This window comes from Epinephelus fuscoguttatus, linkage group LG23 (assembly GCF_011397635.1).
Source record: "Epinephelus fuscoguttatus linkage group LG23, E.fuscoguttatus.final_Chr_v1".
Classification (NCBI taxonomy): domain Eukaryota; kingdom Metazoa; phylum Chordata; class Actinopteri; order Perciformes; family Serranidae; genus Epinephelus; species Epinephelus fuscoguttatus.
The window spans coordinates 9,417,654-9,440,269 of record NC_064774.1 but is presented as its reverse complement, the minus strand read 5'-3'; the positions used below and the strand labels follow the sequence as shown (position 1 = coordinate 9,440,269).

Sequence of the window (22,616 nt, the reverse complement as noted above, 5' to 3'; positions counted from 1 at the left end):
ACAATTCAACAACAAGACTTTAACAGACATGTGATTGATTGAAGACAGATCATCCTAAAACCTGATCCACAGAAAAAGCTTTAGCTTTAATAGTTTCTGTTGTGTGTCATTATAAGGAGCCCTACACTCTGTTTGAACTCAGTGTAACTCAGTTGACAGGGTTTTGTCTTTCCTTTATATGCAGGCACATTGACTCATGGAACATGTTTATCTGAGCTGCAGGTTCACACTTTAGGATTTTCTGCACTCCTGGCTCGTATTCACACAACATCCATCCTAAAGCTTCAAGTAGCTCCTAACTGGTTGAGTAAAGAGAAACTCCTGATAATAAGGAGTCAGTCCTGACTTGAACATCTTTGATAATTCACCTTTTTTCATCATCATTCAGAATTACACAACAGGAACTACTTTTTCGAGAACCTTAAATTGATTTGAAAATTAGGCATAGGACACACAGACTTGTTACTGAAACAAAGAGAGAGACATGAAGTCAAAATAAACCAAATGGGCAAATAAGCAGAGGCTGGAGCTGCTGGGAGAAAAGAAAAACATTGATAGTGAAATCAACACAAATACCAGTAAGGGGGATTAAAAGATGGTCTCTGTCTCATACAAAGCTGGTTATCAACTAGTTCAGTCCACTCTGGGTTTTCCCATCCAGTCATGAGCACGTTCATGTGAAAGAGACGGGGTGTTAATTATGAGCGACATCATCAGAACCATGAATGAAGGAGGCTGCTTCATATCACATGTGATGAAACGGTACCAAAAGGGTTTGTGACTGCAAGTCAGTAAAATGTCAGTGGCGTGCGATGTGAATAACAATCTGCAATCTTCAATCAGAGAGTAAAGGAATATTGAATATGCTTATCAAAGATTCACTGTCGGCTAACACTTAAATTACATGCAGGAATCACTGAGCTATGGGCCTGCGTGACATTAGTATGGAGTATTTTTGCTGTTTAGATGTGCCAAGCTCACTTATCCGGCCAAAGGGGGGCGGGTTTGCTAAGGCGGTCTTCTTAGTTGTAAAATAGGCTAATTACTTTATTTTAAAGGAAACTTAATGCTTCTATTATACGAGATCATATACTTTAACATGTTACGTGCAACAGACACATACTCTTCCCATTATGGTCAAAATCGGTTCTCATCATCCAGCTAAAATGAATACAATTATTACACCACGTGTATCAGCAAAGTACATGTACAGCCTAAACTGCTTCAAATACACACACTCTAGACTGACCTATAGTTGCAACATATGATGAAAAACAAAATGAGGAAGCACATATTCATGAAAACAAGTTGATTAATAAACCCAACTATATTTTAACTCTAAATATAATATTGGGCTCTTTATGAGAACCCACTTTAACTGCCTTCACAAGATGGCAGTATGGCTCCATGTTAAATCAAGGAATTAAAATGTTTAATTCATAATTCCCTTAATTTTTGCCCTACAAAAATAAGAAAAGCATCATTCAACTAACAAACAAGGATTATGCACATTTACAATGTTATAACATGGATATAATGTATAATGTCACTTCCAACAGACATTTCAAGTTTGTCACACAGAAACATTTGGTAAGAGAGGGGAGGGCGTGATTTCCCCGGGCAATGCGAATAGACAGGATGTGGTTGAGAAAAGAAGCATTGTCTCACGACAACTAGTGAGTTGTTCATCACCGCATTTGCCCCAAGGCTGGATACTTTAAGATGGCAGCTGAAACTTGAGGGATCCCAAGTGACTTTTTACCTCCTTTTGGCCTAAGGATGGCTGAAAGAAGTGTTTGTCCAGTCTGGGGTAATACATGGGTTGAGTCCTAAACATTTGACCCCCGGTGGTCTTGTGGGTCTTGTTCATTGATAATACTGGTTCAAGGGAAGTACAGAAAGGCTGTTGCTCTACACATGCTAACATAGGGAACGTATGCTACGTGAATTAGAAAGCAAACTTACTGAGTCCTGTGGTGGCTCCATGGTGAATACTGTCGCTGTCGCCAATGATGCACCGCTGAAATTCTGAACTGTGGCCAAAATGGACCTTCCAGTGTTTCCAGCTAAGTCGCCACACATGTTGGCATGTTGCCAAGCAAGGATGGGACACTAAAAACGCAAAGTAAGCGTTATTTTCCCCAGTTGCTTTGGTTTTAATTCATCATTTCATGCTATAAATACAGTCTGACCACCCGGGCTTTTATTTTGGTACTTCCCGTAACCAGCAGTGTGCATTTGCATATAAGCTAAATATTTAGTTTCCCAAAGCACATTTAGGTTTAATATTTAGATTTAACACTGAACATTTAGATTTAGATTTAGATTTAACATCTTACTATCTTCTTACTACATAAAGACGAAAACTCTGTGTGTGTGTGTGTGTGTGTGTGTGTGTGTGTGTGTGTGTGTGTGTGTGTGTGTGTGTGTGTGTGTTTGTGTCTGTTCCACATTTTCCTCCTCACTGACTCGGTCAATCCTTGTGAAATTTGGCACAGTAGTAGAGGGTCATGGGAGGATGCCAATGAAGCAATATTACATCAATTGGCCAAAGGGGGGCGCTATAGCAACCGATTGAAATGGCAAACTTTGAATGGGCATATCTCATGCCCCGTATGTCGTAGAGACATGAAACTTTGCACAGAGATGCCTCTCCTCATAACTTCCGCTTATATAGATTTTCTGCCATTTTAGATTTTTTGAAAAACACTTCAAATGGATCTCTTCCTAGGAAGTTTGAGCGATCTGCATGAAACTGGGTGAACATAATCTAGGGACCAATATCTAAAGTTCCCTCTTGGCAAAAGTTGGAAAATTTACTAAAACTGAGTTTCTATAAGGCAATGACTTTAACTATCTGCCTTTCAACGTGCTACCTCAACTACTAATGTACAGTTTTAGCCCACTAACTATTCCACTATTGGCAATGGTACTACTGTACTTTCAATAAAGCAATTGTACTAAAACTCTGTCTGAATACATTGCTCTTCTTAATGGGTTCAGTTGACTATTTAATCTGCAGTTTCCTATGACCTGTATCCCAAACACACACCATGTGAAACTGTACATGGGCAGCTGTGCACTCAATGGGTATGGACTAGTTTAGATTTAACATTTAACATTTAACATTTAGAATTAGATTTAGATTTAACATTTAGATTTAACTGTGACATATTTAACATATTTCAAATATTGCTGTAAATGTGGTAAAAAGTGACTTTGACAAACAGCACCCCATACTGAAGTTACCTTGCTCACTTCAAATGCTGCTTCATAGTACAGGCCTCTGAATACCATCAACATCAACACTGTTTGTTCTGATAATGCAAACCAGTGAAATACATGTGGTGTCTTTGGTATTTATGGAAAGTTGATGAAAAAATGTTTAGAAAAATTGTTTAAAGAAATTGTGTAAACAACTTTGTTTCATTTCCAGCTCAGTGTCTGACTGATGAGATGCGGCTGGAAAGTATTCCAGCAGGAAAACCATGTCTTCACTCACTCGTCCTCGTAGACTGAGGATGAGTTCATGGTTCTTGACAACAGCAAACAGACACCTGACACAGGAACAGGTAGGATGTCATTGATTAACTCAGTTTATTCAGAAAGTATTTAGACTTCACCTTTTTCCCATGTTGTTTGGTTGCAGCCTTGTGCTAAAATCACTTAAATGTATTTTTCCCTCATTAATCTCCACTCAGCACCCCATAATGTAAATGGCATTGCACATTTATCATAAAGAAAATGCTGAAATCATATTGACATAAAGGTATATGTTAATGTTTCACATGTGACCAGAAACAGTCCAGTGTTGTGATGACTGACTACAGACAGACTGTAGATTGTCTCTGTGTCACCTGGAATAAGTGAACTTTGATGTCATGTGTTTGTGACTCTTCACCTCTGTCTCCTCTCACAGGGAGAAGATGATGTGCATCATCCTGCTGCTCATCAACCTGACCTCCTGTGTCTGTGGTTAGTTTACACCTTCACTTTATTATCCACAAACACTAAAGACTAAACACACTGTCAGACTGTTGATTTTTGCTATCATGTATTACCTGTGGTATCTTTCAGCTCTTTAGTTTTGCAGCCTTCCAGCTCTGTTGTAAATAAGAGCACACTGTTATTCAGTCAATCAGTCAAACTCTGCACACAAACATCTATAGATGGAGTTTAAAGGCTCACATGTTAAAGTTGTCACTTTGTCTGCTCCTCACTTTCCCTCTCTGTCTCCTCAACAGGAACATTTGTAGTCAATGTGACACAGACCTCCTATCAGGCAGAGGAGAACCACAACATCACACTGGAGTGGATGTTCACCACCAAACCTGGCAGCTCCCTCCACTCCCTTTATATCTACTGTCAACTGTTCACTGATCTCAGACCATCAGTCCTGTTTCGTCTACATGGAGGTGTTGAGGTCCCAGAGTTTCAGGATGAACAGTTTACAGGACGAGTCCAGTGTGACAAAGACGTCCTCAGAGAGGGACGACTCAGACTTCATGTGTCCAGACTCAGGACTGATGACTCAGGACTGTACATGTGTGAAGTGTTCACACATTATGGTGGGAGCGCTGCTACATGTCGGCTCAATGTCACTGGTAAGTTGATTAATACTGGAACCAGAGACTGTTCTTCTGTTTGAACTTGAAAATTAAAGATCAAGATTATTCATGTTTTAGCTCTAGTTTGAATATTTAATTCAGTTACTCTACAGAAACATTAAAGTACTTTTAAGAGACCTTTTTCTGACTTTGAAGTAAAACCTCACATCTTTAATATGTGACCTGTGATGCAGATTAGGATTTGATTTAGTCTTTCTACTGGCTTAAAACAGGTTTGCTCCTGTCAGTCTGCTGATCTTATTTTCTGTCAGCAGCTGCTGATGAGCCCAAACCTCAGAGACCAACAGAGAGTCCACAACCAGAGAGTCGAGGAAGGATCGGCCTCTACATTGGACTGGGACTGGCAGCAGCAGCTCTACTGATTTGCATCACTCTCTGTGCAGTCAAAGTCTATTTAACTAAATGTACTGATAAGAAAGAAAACAATGCATCCACAGACACTGAAGTTACCAGAGAAACAACTCATGAGGACGTACAGGAGCCTGTGAGTGAGTCATTAGAGCACTGATTCAAGACCTGAATGTCCAGCAGCAGCCCTGCCCCTAACTCAACAACTCAAAACACTGAAATTTTATTAGTGAGACTGGTATTTCTCCTCAGGTGACATGTTGCAGTTACTGTACTATTTGTTGGTCAATATTGACAAAAGGAAAAATAAACATGATTTTTATTTGCCTTGAATGTAATATATGTAAATGTAAAAGGTTAAAAAAAACAGACATAAATATACAGAGAGTGTAAAGGATTAAAAAAGTTAAATGTGTTTAAAAAGTCATTGGGACTAAAGTACAGTCCATGTGAGGCTGTGGTTCAGTTCATGACTAAAACTTGTTCCTGTGTTGGTGTAATACCTGAACAGGTCACTAGATGGTGTATTGAGCCACCGCAGGTTTGTTACTGGTGAAAGTGAAAGTGAAGAAGCATCCAGGTGAGATGGGAAGGTAAACACGTTGTAAAGCGAAATGTTAAACATCACTTCTGGTAACATCTCTTAAGGCATTATATCTAGTCCACTCAGAACGCCTTTATGAAGGAAACCTCATAAACAGTTATCAGTTAACAGTTATATAACTTTGCCTGCATTTAAGATGAACAACAGGTTTTATGACGGTCTGACAGATGCTCATTCATTAATGTCCAAATCTCTTCTTTGGAATCTCTGTCGCTTCCTATTGGTCAGCTGCAGAGACATTTTGGGGACATGCTTCAATGGCTCAATATAAAAAAGGCAACTGAGTTTGATGATGTTTGATCAAACCCTCATTGATATATGGCACATTTTTGCAAAAGGTTGTTGCACTTGTTTGGACCTTGTGGCGCCCTCTATCGACTGATGTCAAAATAATTTACTACACATGGTTCATCATTATTATTCAACGTACCCTGCAAGTTCTGTGATGATTGGACTATCAGTTTCTGATTTCTATCATGCAAGAGAAAAGCAGCACAACAAGTTTCATAGAATAAAAAGGTGAAACAACCTGTGCATGCTCACCTCAGCCATCAAGTCACGTTAGCTTCATACAGCTCCACATGGTTCCTCCAGCCCCACCTGTCACAGCCCAGAGGTGGACTCTAATGCAGACAGTAATAGGCAAGAAGGTGGGATGAAGGAGAAGTTATCTAGGTAATGGTGAGGAAGAAGCAAATCCAAGAGGAGGCACGACGGCTGAGCAGGTCAGGAACAGGCAACAGGTCAAAGAGCAAAGGCACAACACTGACAACTGGCTGTGGGAAAGGGGCTGATTAGGGACACTGGGGACAGGTGAGCAGGTGAGGAAGAGACAGGGCACTGCTGGGAAACACTGAGGGCATCTGGTGGATGGATGAAGACCTACATAAAGATGCTATCTGATGATGCTTTCATCTGTCTCCTGGAAGTTCCCTTTTTATAATTTATAACATCAATAACACCTGTAGATGCTGACAGAGAGTTAAACAAGCCTGGTTACACTGGTGTTACCAGTCCTGAGTGATCCAGTCACAGGTGAACAGCTCTATGTCTGTTTATTCAGACCTAATATGCTAATAAACATGAATCTTCTGTTTATCCAGTGGGAGGTGTGTCATGCTAAACACACACTTACAGAGGTGATTATTTAAAGCCAAAAGGATGAAGTCACCTAACAGTTATTAACAGGTTTAAGATCATACTGTTGGTTTTCTGATGATAATGTCTCTCTTATGGTCATGCTGTCTCACATAATATACACACATGCACAGGAAGTACTTGTACAGCCCACATTTTATCTCTATGTTACACTTGTAGACATGTCTTTGACAAGAATTAAAAGAGTTCATCACCATCATCATCATCATCATCATCATCATCATCATCATCAATAATTGTTAATCAATACTGGTGCTTCACAGGATGTCTAAATAAAGACAGATAAGATTCACTAATAATAATTTTCAAAGGATAAAATACATAAATATACAAACAAAAGGTGATATAGAACTTACCTGAGATGAGAGTAATAAGCTGGAAGTTAAAACAAGTCAAGTGGCTGATATACAGACATATGTCATCAGCAGCAATAAGATCTCTCTGACAGACATCCACAGTGTTTATTATTTTACACGTAACAGCCACTACTCTGTTTTGCTTTGAAATTACACGTCATTGATCCACCTCCACATGATTCCTTATAGATCATAAGGTAATGCATACTGAAGAATCAGAAAAGAACTGTTTGTATTAAACTTCATTAGATTAGAGGAGAGCAGAGAGTTTCCCATCATGCACTGTGGTGGGTGGAGAGAAGCTGCTTCTGAAAGCTGCACCTGTCCTCAGTTCATGATTTTATGATAAAGGTAACTAGGGAACAAGATCTCATGTTGGCACTGAGCTCACTTAAACAAATAGCTCATTTGGATAAACAGAGTGCGTATCAGGTCTGTGTCTGCAGCAGGAACTGGAACAGGAACATTTTAGCTGACTGATGGAGTCCACTCATCGAACGCTTTGGTCCGTATGAGCCTGAAGACAAGGTAATATATGTCTCTGTATTTCAGTTGATATTAAATGAATCCAGATGTAAAGATGTTGTATTTGGGGACTGAGATCAGTGCCTGGATTAGACAAGATGTTAACAGATAATAATGTGCTGGCTTCTCTCAGTAAAGACACAATTCAACAACAAGACTTTAACAGACATGTGATTGATTGAAGACAGATCATCCTAAAACCTGATCCACAGAAAAAGCTTTAGCTTTAATAGTTTCTGTTGTGTGTCATTATAAGGAGCCCTACACTCTGTTTGAACTCAGTGTAACTCAGTTGACAGGGTTTTGTCTTTCCTTTATATGCAGGCACATTGACTCATGGAACATGTTTATCTGAGCTGCAGGTTCACACTTTAGGATTTTCTGCACTCCTGGCTCGTATTCACACAACATCCATCCTAAAGCTTCAAGTAGCTCCTAACTGGTTGAGTAAAGAGAAACTCCTGATAATAAGGAGTCAGTCCTGACATAGTCTGAGTGGGCAGAAGTTCGCTGCATAGATCAGCCTCTCACTGGGCAGAGCAAGCCACCCGCTGAAGTCCCGCCCCACCACCTCCAGTTGTGTAGCAGTTTTCAACCGTTTTCAACACGTCCTTTACTAACTTTTGTCGTGTCTGATCTTGCGGGGATGTAGCCATTTTTCTGCCATGGTTCGCGTCCTGTAGGCGATATTTCTGTGGGCGTGTTACACCAAAACCTGTTCCCCCCCCGGCAATATTTTTGCAAGCACACCGTTGCTGTGGCACCGCCCAGAACGATTGTGATTGGTTGAAAGAAATACAAGCAGCCGGGGAGTTTTTTTCTCCAATCTCACAGTGAGAGTCGGCCCAGCCAGACCTTTCTTTTCTTGAGAAAGGTCTGGTGAGCGAGACTAGTCCTGACATTAACATGTTTATGGTGTTTCACCTTTTAGCACTCAAACTGTGTCCTCAGTCTGTGAGAAGTCAGAGACAGGACTCTTCACAGGCAGCACAGCGCCCACACAGGCAGGTGTGGCTAATGTGGTCAGTGTAGCAGCTTCAGTTTGTGGCGAGGGGGGCAACAAGTGGAAGAAGTAGAAGAGGACCAACAACGCCATCTGGGGGAATTACACCCCAGGAAATACTTTTTCCAGAACCCTACATTTAGTTCAAAACTTGAGCATAGCGTTAGTTCAGGCAGGACACGATGTCAAGATCAGCTACATCAGCTGATCTCAAACAGCCCAATCAACTGATTGATGGAAGGGAGTCAGCTGATAGATCACATGATTCCTTTATATGCAACCACTTGGTGAATTTCATTCAGGGCGCCCTATTTAAACTGCTCTGGCTGCCTACTGTTGCTGCTTCCTCTGCAAGCTGCTTTGCAACCTGCCTCCACCCCAGCTCCTCCTTTTCATGCTGTGTCTGACTTATCATTGATGCTGCTCTGTTCTGTTCCTGGGGGTCTTTGCTGCTGCTCTCCCTGCCTTAGGCTTTCCATGTAGGCGCATGGAAGGGCAGGGACGTGTGCTCTCTGCCGCCAGGCTTTCCTCATTTTTGCACATGGAAGGGCAGAGAGGTGTGCTCTTGTCACCTTAGGCTTTCTGCGTAGGCCTGAGGAAAGACAAAGAGGCCCCAGAACAGAGCCATACCACCAAATATAATCCTGCAAATGGAAATAAGTGTTCCTGACTGCATTAGGAATGCTGCAAACAGACTCGTTACTGAAACAAGGACAGAGACGTGAAGTCAGTTTAAACCAAATATTTTGTTGAATTTTGCAAAAATGAGCAAGTAGGGACTGGAGCAGCTGGGAGAAAATAACATTAATTGTCAAACCAACGCAAAAACTAATAAGAGGAAATTAAAATACTGTTTTAGAATTAGCTTAAAAGAGTCTTTATCCAAAATCTAAAACCACAAGTTAGATAAAATATCGAGTCCAACACACAACTGAGCAAAGGATGGTGAGCAGAGGCCACTCGTGGAGAGGTAGGCTGCACTGAGGAGTGCCCAGGGGTGCCACCACCCTTTCACCTCAGGTGCAACACAACAATACTCGTGGCAAAATGGTGCAATCTACACTCATGTCCTACTGCTTTTACTCACATGCAGTAAGTTCAGGGACCTCATCATAGGTGAATCGCCTCCCAACACAGGTGGTGCTCTGCTTTACTGAAAGAAAAGAGCTCATACAATTAAACCCAGTTGGTTTAATATAACAGCTGAATAAGGACAACTTAAGCAAACCAACTATAAAGCTAAATAAAAAGAACCACCTCTGACACAGGGCATTAACACAGAATCACTCAGCAGGGTTTTCACGTGCACTGTGCTCAGATAATGGATCAGAGCTGCTAACAATCAGCCACAACAGGGAAGAGGACAGGAGCCACCAGGGGCCTTATATAATCTGGCACTGATTAGGGGTGTGGTTGGGGAGGAGGCAGGGCTAGGCTGCATTCAATAGCACTAAATGCCTGAAACACACTGCATTGAAGGAGCACCCCACCACAAGTTGATTGGTTGTGGTCTGCTGTGGGCATGCGCTGGCTGTCGTGTCGTACCTCCATCATGTCCCATGTGTTTTTGCCATGAGGTGGAAGATTTTCTTACATGTTTCTGAATGCATGACTTGATGACATGAATCTGTCGACACACTTTGAATGTCAGAATAACTGTTATTAATCCATTTGTTTCTATTGGTACTCTTGCATGACATACGCTTTAGAGGGGCTCACAGTCTACAATGCTAGGAGTCAACACATATTCACTTCAACCACTGGCGCCATCTTGTGGCAGAAAGATATTACTGCAGCAAGAAAGTTATTTAAATGATAAATCTCAGGTGTCTTCAGGGAAAAGAAAAAGCTTTGCTGTGGTTGTAGTTGACATAGTTTTTAGTGCTGATGCCTGGTGTCCATCAGTTGTGTGTGATGATCAGGATAATAAATACAAAGGAGTATTGTGATGACTAAAGACAGACTGTAGATTGTCTCTGTGTCACCTGGAATAAGTGAACTTTGACCTCATGTGTTTGTGACTCTTCACCTCTGTCTCCTCTCACAGGGAGAAGATGATGTGCATCATCCTGCTGCTCATCAACCTGACCTCCTGTGTCTGTGGTTAGTTTACACCTTCACTTTATTATCCACAAACACTAAAGACTAAACACACTGTCAGACTGTTGGTTTTTGCTATCATGTATTACCTGTGGTATCTTTCAGCTCTTTAGTTTTGCAGCCTTCCAGCTTTGTTGTAAATAAGAGCACACTGTTATTCAGTCAATCAGTCAAACTCTGCACACAAACATCTATAGATGGAGTTTAAAGGCTCACATGTTAAAGTTGTCACTTTGTCTGCTCCTCACTTTCCCTCTCTGTCTCCTCAACAGGAACATTTGTAGTCAATGTGACACAGACCTCCTATCAGGCAGAGGAGAACCACAACATCACACTGGAGTGGATGTTCACCACCAAACCTGGCAGCTCCCTCCACTCCCTTTTTATCTACTGTGAACTGTTAACTGATCTCAGACCATCAGTCCTGTTTCATCTACATGGAGGTGTTGAGGTCCCAGAGTCTCAGGATGAACAGTTTACAGGACGAGTCCAGTGTGACAAAGACGTCCTCAGAGAGGGACGACTCAGACTTCATGTGTCCAGACTCAGGACTAATGACTCAGGACTGTACATGTGTGAAGTGTCCACACGTTATGGCGGCAGCACTGCTACATGTCGGCTCAATGTCACTGGTAAGTTGATTAATACTGGAACCAGAGACTGTTTTTCTGTTTGAACTTGAAAATTAAAGATCAAGATTATTCATGTTTTAGCTCTAGTTTGAATATTTAATTCAGTTACTCTACAGAAACATTAAAGTACTTTTAAGAGACCTTTTTCTGACTTTGAAGTAAAACCTCACATCTTTAATATGTGACCTGTGATGCAGATTAGGATTTGATTTAGTCTTTCTACTGGCTTAAAACAGGTTTTCTCCCTGTCAGTCTGCTGATCTTATTTTCTGTCAGCAGCTGCTGATGAGCCCAAACCTCAGAGACCAACAGAGAGTCCACAACCAGAGAGTCGAGGAAGGATCGGCCTCAACGATGGACTGGGAGTGGCAGTAGCAGCTCTACCGTTTGTCTGCATCACTCTCTGTGCTGTCAAAGTCCATTTTACTAGATTTACTGATAAGAAAAAAACTATGCATCCACAGAAGCTGAGGACACTGAGATGCTGAATGGCCAGCAGCAGCCCTGCCCCTAACTCAACAACTCAAAACACTGCACTTTTACTTGCAGTTGCTGTGCTATTTAAAATGAAACACATCCAATCTGTTTGATATTTCGGTGGTTTCTTCCGATGCCTGTTTTCATCTTTCCTCTCGAAAAGAACGTGAAGAAAAGTAAGACAGGTGAGCTTCCCGGAAGTCCCAGTAAATATGGGCCTTTCAAAATAAAAGCCAAGAGAATACAATAGCCATTCTATAACATTAACGTTATGCGAGCACATACCAGGGTAACATCTGAGGAAAAATACACTAATATAAATTAATCAATCAGACAAATTAATAAGTAAATAAATACACCAAAAAAATGGACCGATGGAAACAGGGATTGATCACATGTAGAATAATATTGTGCATCTGACTCATCTACACAGCATGAGTAAAGTCTTAGATTAATGATTTTTTTTATCTGAACATGAAGTCTTAAACATCTATCAGTCTGGTTTTAGACCCCGGCATAGCACTGTGTCAGCAACTGCTAAGGTTGTGAACGATATTGCTCAAGCACTAGACAGTAAACTTGATTGTGTTGCCCTTTATTGACCTTTCTAAGGCCTTTGACTCGGTTGACCATACTATCCTTCTTGAGCGTCTGCATAATATTGGGCTTGATTACAAGTCATGTAAATGGGTTGAGAATTATTTATCTGGTAGATCCCAAGCTGTGATTGGTGATGGTTTTCATATCGGAATTTTTAAATATATACAAAGGGGTACCACAGGGTTCTGTTTTAGGACCTCTGTTATTTTCTATTTATATCAATGATTTTAATTGTGGTATCAAAAATAGCTCAATTCATCTTTACGCTGATGATTCAGTCATATATTTTCTTGCTCCCTCTGTTGAACTAGCTCTGAGTAATTTACAAGATGACTTCTGTTGTATCCAAAGAACTCTGACTGATCTTAAATTGGTTTTAAATCCAAGAAAATCAAAGTACATGATTTTCACAAAAAAACGCACTGAGCATTTTAAATAAGATCAGCCTTGCTACTGCTGATGGGACTCCCTTAGAAAGGGTTTCCTGTTATAAGTACTTGGGTATCTGGATCGATGACAAATTGTCTTTTAATTTACATGTTGCGGAACCTTTAAAGAAGCTGAAGCCTTTATTGGCATTCTTTTATAGAAATAAATCCTGTCTACCTCAGCACTGTAGAAAGCAGTTAGTACTTGCCACCTTTTTATCGGTTTTAGATTATGGTGATATTATTTATATGCATGCTTCTCCCTCTATTCTTAAACCACTTAATGGGTTCATGACCCATCACTGCCAACTCTATCAGAATGTAGGCTGGACTTCCCTGGCTCTGAGAAGGGAGCAACACTGTATATTGTTTATTTATAAGGCATTGCTTAAAAAACTTCCTCTATTTATCGAGCTTACTGAGTTTTAGATCTTTTAACTACCCCACTCGTGCACAAAACTCACTGGCTCTTAATATCCCAACTGTTAGAACGGAGGTAGGAAAAATTGCTTTTGGTTATTTGCTCCTCTTAATTGGAATAATCTGCTGTCTCAGCTTCAGTTGGATACATCGATTCCTTTTAATCATTTTAACGCATAATTATTGACCTCATGTTTTCTGAATGTACATGTACTTGTTGATTTCATTATATGCTTCTGTTGTGTGTATATTATTGTTATTGATATGCATTGTAATGTGTATTGAATTGTATTTTATTGTACTGTAATCAGGACGCCATTGGAAATGAGAACTCGCTCTCAATTGGCCCTCCCTGAATAAATAAAGGTGATAATAATAATAAATAATAATAATAATAATAATAATAATAATAATAATAATAATAAAATAGGACACAGTCAATACAAAGGCACAATTTACTGACCCTCCACAGAAACTGAATGAATGACGAGAGGTAATCACAGAAAGAGTGGCAGGATTTTTTTGCTACAGTTTCTGTGGAGGGTCAGTAAATTGTGCCTTTGTATTGGCTGTGTCCTATTTCTGCACTCCTGTAAATCATTCTTTAGACCAAACAGCCTACATCAAGAAATTTCTGATGTAAGTTCCTAACAGAAGAGTTGGAACAGAAGGACATGCAGCTTTGACTCTGAGCTGAGAGTAAATGATGAAGGTATAGTGTACAGGTGGTGCAGTGACTGGCTGGTAACTGAAGCCTGATCCACTCAATCGTGTCCACTGTCAACACATGCTCATTCTTCCATACACGTAGGCCTATGTGTGGTTCTGAATAAAAAGTAAATACATGCTGTCTATAACTAGGTTGTAAATAAACCATAAACATCAAATATCAACTTAAATGAATAGTATTAAATACATCTGCATCAATAACCTGGAAAATAAGCCAACAGTTCACAAAGAGACAAACCAGGCATACATGTAAGTACTCATACTGCCATCTACTGGAGGAGAGTCAGCTTAACCTACTTGCACTCTGCCTGTGGATATTCTCATTTATCCAGGTCACAGTTCTCTCAAGGCAACTGAATCAAACGCAACACATGGTTCATCATTATTATTCAACATACCCTGCAAGTTCTGTGATGATGATATCAAGCCCTGTAAACACAATGGGTCTCATTCATGAAACAAGAGCAGAACAAAGTGTTTGGCATTGAGTTTGTTACATCACTGGTGTGAGCAGGCCTTAATGCCACAGTCACACCCAAGTGTGGTCATTTCAATGGGAGGCACTTCCTCCCTTACCTCCTACACACTGACTGAACTTTGACCTTTGACATGACGACATGCACCAGTGTCCAGCCTCTTTCAGAGAAAAGCAGCACAACAAGTTTCATAGAATAAAAAGGTGAAACAACCTGTGCATGCTCACCTCAGCCATCAAGTCACGTTAGCTTCATACAGCTCCACATGGTTCCTCCAGCCCCACCTGTCACAGCCCAGAGGTGGACTCTAATGCAGACAGTAATAGGCAAGAAGGTGGGATGAAGGAGAAGTTATCTAGGTAATGGTCAGGAAGAAGCAAATCCAAGAGGAGGCACGACGGCTGAGCAGGTCAGGAACAGGCAACAGGTCAAAGAGCAAAGGCACAACACTGACAACTGGCTGTGGGAAAGGGGCTGATTAGGGACACTGGGGACAGGTGAGCAGGTGAGGAAGAGACAGGGCACTGCTGGGAAACACTGAGGGCATCTGGTGGATGGATGGGGACTAATAAAAAGATGCATTATGGGAAATGTAGGATCTGGAAATGCCAGAGAGAATACCCACATTAGAGAGAAAACAAAGGGAATCTCGACCTCTGCTGTTTTGATTTTGACGTTATTATTAATAACATCAATAACTCTTCATCTTCGTCATCTTCTTCCTCTTCACCAAAAAGTGGTATGTATGTAGTGTGTTCTACATTCCACATCTGGAGACGTGCAGTATCTTCTGTGGATCAAACTAATCCTCATCCTGCGTCCTTGCAACCGTTACAGGCCGATGGTTTGGTCTGTCTTATCAAGCGTCCCAGTGCAACAGCTTGTGATCTAGTCGGCTAAATACTAAGGGCAAAGAGCCATAATCAAGGTGGTCCGAGTATGGTTGACTTCAGAGGGGTCGGAGTTCTCTTGGAGTGTTCACAGATGCCTAAAAATGCTGAGTCACCACTGCTTAGTCTGCTCAGAGGGCTGAAAAGGACCAAGTGTGAAAACATCCTCAGACACCTGAATATCACCTGTCTCCCCTCCACGGGGTCTCTACTCACAAGCACGTCCTTAATCCTGGCCTCTGTAGTCCTGCCATCATCACTCTTCTTTCTCCCTCATATGTCCTGCAAGATCATGCTCCACTGACTCCACCCCCTCCCCTCAAAACTTCAGCTGCCTACAGTATTGTTTTCTGTTAACGGTTACTGGGAAACCACACCTACTGGCAGATGGCTCTTATGTGAATAAGCAGAGGGAGTATCAGGACTTTTTTGCATCTACAGCAGGAACTGAGGTGAACTACAAACCACAGTCACACAGACACATTTTAGCTGACTGTTGGAGTCCACTCATCTAACGCTTTGGTCCGTATGAGCCTGAAGACAAGGTAATATATGTCTCTGTATTTCAGTTGATATTAAATGAATCCAGATGTAAAGATGTTGTATTTGGGGACTGAGATCAGTGCCTGGATTAGACAAGATGTTAACAGATAATAATGTGCTGGCTTCTCTCAGTAAAGACACAATTCAACAACAAGACTTTAACAGACATGTGATTGATTGAAGACGCCAACGATGCACTGCTGAAATTCTGAATTGCGGCCAAAACAGCCCTTCCAGTGTTTTTAGCTAAGTTGCTGCACATGTTGGCATGTTGCCAAGCAAGGGGTGTGTGTGTGTGTGTGTGTGTGTGTGTGTGTGTGTCCCACGTTTTTCTCCTCACTGACTTGGTCAATCCATGTGAAATTTGGCACAGTGGTAGAGGGTCATGGGAGGATGCCAATGAAGCAATATTACATCAATTGGCCAAAGGGGGGCGCTATAGCAACCGATTGAAATTGCAAACTTTGAATGGGCATATCTCATGCCCCGTATGTCGTAGAGACATGAAACTTTGCACAGAGATGCCTCTCCTCATAACTTCCGGTTATATAGATTTTCTGCCATTTTGAATTTTTTGAAAAACACTTCAAATGGATCTCTTCCTAGGAAGTTTGAGCGATCTGCATGAAACTGGGTGAACATAATCTAGGGACCAATATCTAAAGTTCCCTCTTGGCAAAAGTTGGAAAATTTACTAAAACTGAGTTTCTATAAGGCAATGACTTTAACTATCTGCCTTTCAACGTGCTACCTCAACTACTAATGTACAGTTTTAGCCCACTAACTAGTCCACTATTGGCAATGGTACTACTGTACTTTCAATAAAGCAATTGTACTAAAACTCTGTCTGAATACATTGCTCTTCTTAATGGGTTCAGTTGACTATTTAATCTGCAGTTTCCTATGACCTGTATCCCAAACACACACCATGTGAAACTGTACGTGGGCAGCTGTGCACTCAATGGGTATGGACTAGTTTAGATTTAACATTTAACATTTCAAATTAGATTTTGATTTAACATTTAGATTTAACTGTGACATATTTAACATATTTCAAATATTGCTGTAAATGTGGTAAAAAGTGACTTTGACAAACAGCACCCCATACTGAAGTTACCTTGCTCACTTCAAATGCTGCTTCATAGTACAGGCCTCTGAATACCATCAACATCAACACTGTTTGTACTGATGATGCAAACCAGTGAAATACATGTGGTGTCTTTGGTATTTATGGAAAGTTGACGAAAGAATGTTCAGAAAAATTGTTTAAAGAAATTGTGTAAACAACTTTGTTTCATTTCCAGCTCAGTGTCTGACTGATGAGATGCAGCTGGAAAGTTGTCCAACAGGAAACGTGTCTTCACTCACTCATCCTTGTACATTGAGGATGAGTTCATGGTTCCTGACAACAGCAAACAGACACCTGACACAGGAACAGGTAGGATGTTGTTACTGGGTAACTTACAGTTTATTCATTTTGATATGTTGCAGCCTTGTTTCCTCATTAATCTCCACTCAGCACCCCATAATGTAAATGGCATTGCACATTTATTATAAAGAAAATGCTAAAATCATATTGACATAAAGGTATATGTTAATGTTTCACATGTGACCAGAAACAGTCCAGTGTTGTGATGACTGACTACAGACAGACTGTAGATTGTCTCTGTGTCACCTGGAATAAGTGAACTTTGATGTCATGTGTTTGTGACTCTTCACCTCTGTCTCCTCTCACAGGGAGAAGATGATGTGCATCATCCTGCTGCTCATCAACCTGACCTCCTGTGTCTGTGGTTAGTTTACAGTCATGTCCTACTGCTTTTATTCGCATGCAGTAAGTTCAGGGACCTCGTCATAGATGCCTTGCCTCCCAACACAGGTGGTGCTCTGCTTTACTGAAAGAAAAGAGCTCATACAAAAAGAATTGCAAACAAATAACCTAAGTTGGTTTGATATAACAGCAAAATAAGGACAATGTAAGCAAACCAACTATAAAGCTAAATAAAAAGAACCACCTCTGACACAGGGCATTAACACAGAATCACTCAGCAGGGTTTCCACATGCACTGTGCTCAGATAATGGATCAGAGCTGCTAACAATCAGCCACAACAGGGAAGAGGACAGGAGCCACCAGGGGCCTTATATAATCTGGCACTGATTAGGGGTGTGGTTGGGGAGGAGGCAGGGTTAGGCTGCATTCAATGGCACTAAATGCCTGAAACACACTGCATTGAAGGAGCACCCCACCACATGCTGATTGGTTGTGATCTGCTGTGGAGATGCGCTGGCTGACGTGTCGTACCTCCATCATGTCCCATGTGTTTTTGCCATGAGGTGGAATATTTTCTTACATGTTTCTGAATGCATGACTTGATGACATGAATCTGTCGACACACTTTGAATGTCAAAATAACTGTTATCAATCCATTTGTTTCTATTGGTACTCTTGCATGACATACGCTTTAGAGGGGCTCACAGTCTACAATGCTAGGAGTCAACACATATTCACTTCAACCACTGGCGCCATCTTGTGGCAGAAATACATTACTGCAGCAAGAAAGTTATTTCAATGATAAATCTCAGGTGTCTTCATGGAAAAGAAAAAGCTTTGCTGTGGTTGTAGTTGACATAGTTTTTAGTGCTGATGCCTGGTGTCCATCAGTTGTGTGTGATGATCAGGATAATAAATACAAAGGAGGTATTGTGATGACTAAAGACAGACTGTAGATTGTCTCTGTGTCACCTGGAATAAGTGAACTTTGATCTCATGTGTTTGTGACTCTTCACCTCTGTCTCCTCTCACAGGAGAAGATGATGTGCATCATCCTGCTGCTCATCAACCTGACCTCCTGTGTCTGTGGTTAGTTTACACCTTCACTTTATCATCCACACTTTCAGGCTGTTTATTACTGTTATCACACATTACCTTTTTATATTGTAGTGTCTTTAGCACTGTCCACTCACCCAGCTCTGTTCTAAATAAGAGCACACTGTTATTCAGTCAATCAGTCAAACTCTGCACACAAACATCTATAGATGGAGTTTAAAGGCTCACATGTTAAAGTTGTCACTTTGTCTGCTCCTCACTTTCCCTCTCTGTCTCCTCAACAGGAACATTTGTAGTCAATGTGACACAGACCTCCTATCAGGCAGAGGAGAACCACAACATCACACTGGAGTGGATGTTCACCACCAAACCTGGCAGCTCCCTCCACTCCCTTTTTATCCTCTGTGACCTGTTAATTGATCTCAGAGCCTCAGTCCTGTTTCATCTACATAAAGGTGTTGAGGTCCCAGAGTCTCAGGATGAACAGTTTACAGGACGAGTCCAGTGTGACAAAGACGTCCTCAGAGAGGGACGACTCAGACTTCATGTGTCCAGACTCAGGACTGATGACTCAGGACTGTACATGTGTGAAGTGTCCACACGTTATGGCGGCAGCACTGCTACATGTCGGCTCAATGTCACTGGTAAGTTGATTAATACTGGAACCAGAGACTGTTTTTCTGTTTGAACTGAAAATTAAAGATCAAGATTATTCATGTTTTAGCTCTAGTTTGAATATTTAATTCAGTTACTCTACAGAAACATTAAAGTACTTTTAAGAGACCTTTTTCTGACTTTGAAGTAAAACCTCACATCTTTAATATGTGACCTGTGATGCAGATTAGGATTTGATTTAGTCTTTCTACTGGCTTAAAACAGGTTTTCTCCCTGTCAGTCTGCTGATCTTATTTTCTGTCAGCAGCTGCTGATGAGCCCAAACCTCAGAGACCAACAGAGAGTCCACAACCAGAGAGTCCACAACCAGAGAGTCGAGGAAGGATCGGCCTTTACGTTGGACTGGGACTGGCAGCAGCTCTACTGTTTGTCTGTACCATCTTTGCAGTCAAAGTCTATTTAACTAAATGTACTGATAAGAAAGAAAACAATGCATCCACAGACACTGATGTTACCAGAGAAACAACTCATGAGGACGTACAGGAGCCTGTGAGTGAGTCATTAGAGCACTGATTCAAGACCTGAATGTCCAGCAGCAGCCCTGCCCCTAACTCAACAACTCAAAACACTGCAGTTTTATCAGTGAGACTGGTATTTCTCCACTCAGAGTCCGCGAAGTAGTTGCGCTTCCCTGTGGAATATCATCCGGCCTCACCTCAGATTCTCCGCCACGGGTATCAAGGGATCCTACGGAGCCTCCACGCCCGAAACAACGCTGGACTTGACTGTCATGACATGTCAGCTTAATTAAAAGCATAGCTGCAAATTAAAGCAACAATAGACCAATAGATGAATGGGCGTTATTAGCTCCGGCACCCGCGCCTCGGCTGGATCTTGCACGCCACGGATCCAGTGTGTTGCCATAAATGGGCCTGTTCCAGAGGCATTCAACTACCAGAGAGCTTTTGAAATCTTCTTTTTTTCGAAGCCGCGTTAAATTAAATACTCTGATTCATTGTGCCATACTTGCAAATCGTGAGGGAAGGAGGAAAGCAGTAGCCTAATTTGTGTCTTTGTGCGTAATTATTTTGAGTCTTACCTTTTGTTTCCTTTTAGCATTGTGTATTTTTTATTGTTTTGCGTATCTGTAACTGTATTTGTGAGAGAGAGAGTTTTAAAAGAATATTTTGTCTGCACATGATTTAAAACAATAAAATAGCCCCATCATAGGCGTGTCTAGCCCATTTTTGGGGGTGCTGAAGCACCTCCATATTGAATCCCAGCACCCCTAAAATTTGAGATTTTTTTTTTTTTTTTTTTTTTTACTGTATGTCCTTTTTTAACAAGCTAGAAAAGTGTCAAAACCATATAGTACTTGGTTGCAATGTAATATTTTAACAACAAAAATACAGCAGCACCCCCCCTTGCCTCAAAAATGGTTTGGTCCACCCCATCCCTCCCACCTTTCCCCAACTCAGGCTCTGAGTGCTCTATCTGAACAGAGCAATGTGCTGCCTTCCACAGTGGGTGATATGCAGTAGTGGTGTAAGTACCTGCCTTAAACCAGGATATGACATTTCTTAACTCCTACCACTCAGTACCAACACATTATTATCATTATTTATTGTCTTCATTTTTGCTGCATTTAATCGTAGGTCACTGTTTATGTTGTCAGGTAGGAGTTAGCTGACGTTTTTTCTAGCTAGGAAACGTTACAGGTGGTCAGTACCACTGTCCTCTGTTTGAACTGGAATGAGAGAAGCTCGCTGTTGTGTCATGTGCATGTGTTAATATTAAAGCCAAGGTGCTACTGACTAGCTAACTGACTGGATGCCCATTAACATTAGAACTTCTACTGTGTGTATTTATTATTATTATTTTGTAGATTTCAAGCACTTTTCTTTTTTGAAGTGTATTTTTATTTATGTATTTGTATCATATAATACAGACAAGAAGGAAAAAGGCAGAGACAAACACTGAAAAAGTCAATTACTGTTAATGTGTTAATGTTACATGTTGTGCATTGCATTTCAAATAAAAGTCCAAAAAATAAGTCCAAGGTCCATTTTTGGTGTTTTTGGTACTCACTATAGGGGCTGGTTTACTCCAGAAACATACATACTGTTTATGTGTATGTTGAGGAGCTGCTGTATCAGAATGAGTTGTCTTCCCCCAGAAATTAGGGTTACCATATGTTTATTTCATGATTCCAATCCATTCCTCTTTTGCTGTGGCTCAGCATTTAAATAACCTTTATCAGATTTGATGGTTTAGTCACAGACTTTCCCAAAAAGTGTTGTGCTTTTCTTTCACAAATGTGGGAATGAAATTGAGTTAAAATGTACAAAACAGTGAAATTTATCTTGCCTGGCCGGGCAGCTCTCTGGCTGCTCAGCACCCCTAAACCTCTGATCCTAGAATCACCCCTGCCCTCCATCAGTACGTCATTTTTCTTTTGATTACTGAAATGTTTAACTACTCATCCTTAGCTGTATTTTAAGTGTAACCCTTATAACAAACCACTAGTGTTTTATCAGTAAAAATAGTAATGTATCATGTATAAACATTTTCAGAGACAGTCCAGAGGACTCCTCAGTCACCAACAAGTCCCATTCACCTGCTGCTAGGAGAGCACTCATTGACTTTAACCACTTGTGGCAGAAATATATGACTGCAGCTTTTGTTCTTTGAAAAGTCAGGCCTCCATGTGTGCAGGAGAACAAATAAGCTTTCCATTGCTGTGGTTGTAGTTGACATAGTTTTTAGTGCTGATGCCTGGTGTCCATCAGTTGTGTGTGATAATCAGGATAATAAATACAAAGGAGTATTGTGATGACTAAAGACAGACTGTAGATTGTCTCTGTGTCACCTGGAATAAGTGAACCTGAGAGTCGAGGAAGGATCGGCCTCTACGTTGGACTGGGACTGGCAGCAGCTCTACTGTTTGTCTGCATCACTGTCTGTGCTGTCAAAGCCTGGTTCACTAAATCTACTGATTAGAAATAAAGCTATGCATCCACAGACACTGAGGTTCTCAAAGAAACAACTCATCAGGACGTACAGGACTCTTTCTTGAGGACCCTGTGAGTGAGTCATTAGAGTGCCAGCACTTTACAGGAAGGGGGTTGTCACAAATATGTGTTAGACTTAGAGTCACTCTGAGCAACCAATCACGCTCCAGCAGTTTCCTAGAGTGCACGCTGTTTGCAACACCATCACCACAAAGTGACTGCACTGAGACACAGAGGAAGACATC

General features: G+C 41.1%; 2 protein-coding genes and 1 long non-coding RNA gene across 12 annotated transcripts in view; all 3 read left to right on the top strand.

Annotated features, from left to right (window-relative positions):
* Window positions 1-12,425, top strand: part of LOC125884454 (uncharacterized) — a 38,851-nt gene extending 26,426 nt beyond the window's left edge. For 5 of the 8 annotated variants that reach the window (XM_049569427.1, XM_049569428.1, XM_049569429.1 and 2 more), the window contains one exon: window positions 4,883-5,235. In XM_049569427.1, the coding sequence (XP_049425384.1) occupies window positions 4,883-5,136 (254 nt within the window). In that variant the 3' untranslated portion in view covers window positions 5,137-5,235. Of the gene's footprint in view, window positions 1-4,244; window positions 4,605-4,879; window positions 5,374-12,373 lie in introns of those variants that run through there. The other 3 variants (XM_049569423.1, XM_049569425.1, XR_007448701.1) reach the window with 3 other exon arrangements.
* On the top strand, window positions 6,924-21,789 carry LOC125884453 (uncharacterized). 3 transcript variants are annotated; one of them, XM_049569421.1, is made up of 5 exons: window positions 6,933-7,622; window positions 10,670-10,725; window positions 10,995-11,173; window positions 19,209-19,389; window positions 19,668-21,789. In XM_049569421.1, exons 1-5 carry the CDS (start codon window positions 7,606-7,608, stop codon window positions 19,931-19,933), a joined length of 699 nt encoding a protein of 232 aa, XP_049425378.1. In that variant the 5' UTR covers window positions 6,933-7,605; the 3' UTR covers window positions 19,934-21,789. The 3 variants fall into 3 exon arrangements, with proteins under 3 accessions (XP_049425379.1, XP_049425377.1, XP_049425378.1); XM_049569422.1 differs by lacking the exons at window positions 19,209-19,389; window positions 19,668-21,789 and adding an exon at window positions 11,634-12,419 and having other exon boundaries at window positions 6,924-7,622; window positions 10,995-11,354; XM_049569420.1 differs by lacking the exon at window positions 19,209-19,389 and having other exon boundaries at window positions 6,927-7,622; window positions 10,995-11,354.
* LOC125884461 (uncharacterized) lies at window positions 17,322-19,167 on the top strand. Its single transcript, XR_007448704.1, has 3 exons — window positions 17,322-17,355; window positions 17,655-17,710; window positions 19,030-19,167. It is a non-coding gene; the product is annotated as an uncharacterized LOC125884461 (long non-coding RNA).
* Window positions 21,790-22,616: the final 827 nt, after the last annotated feature.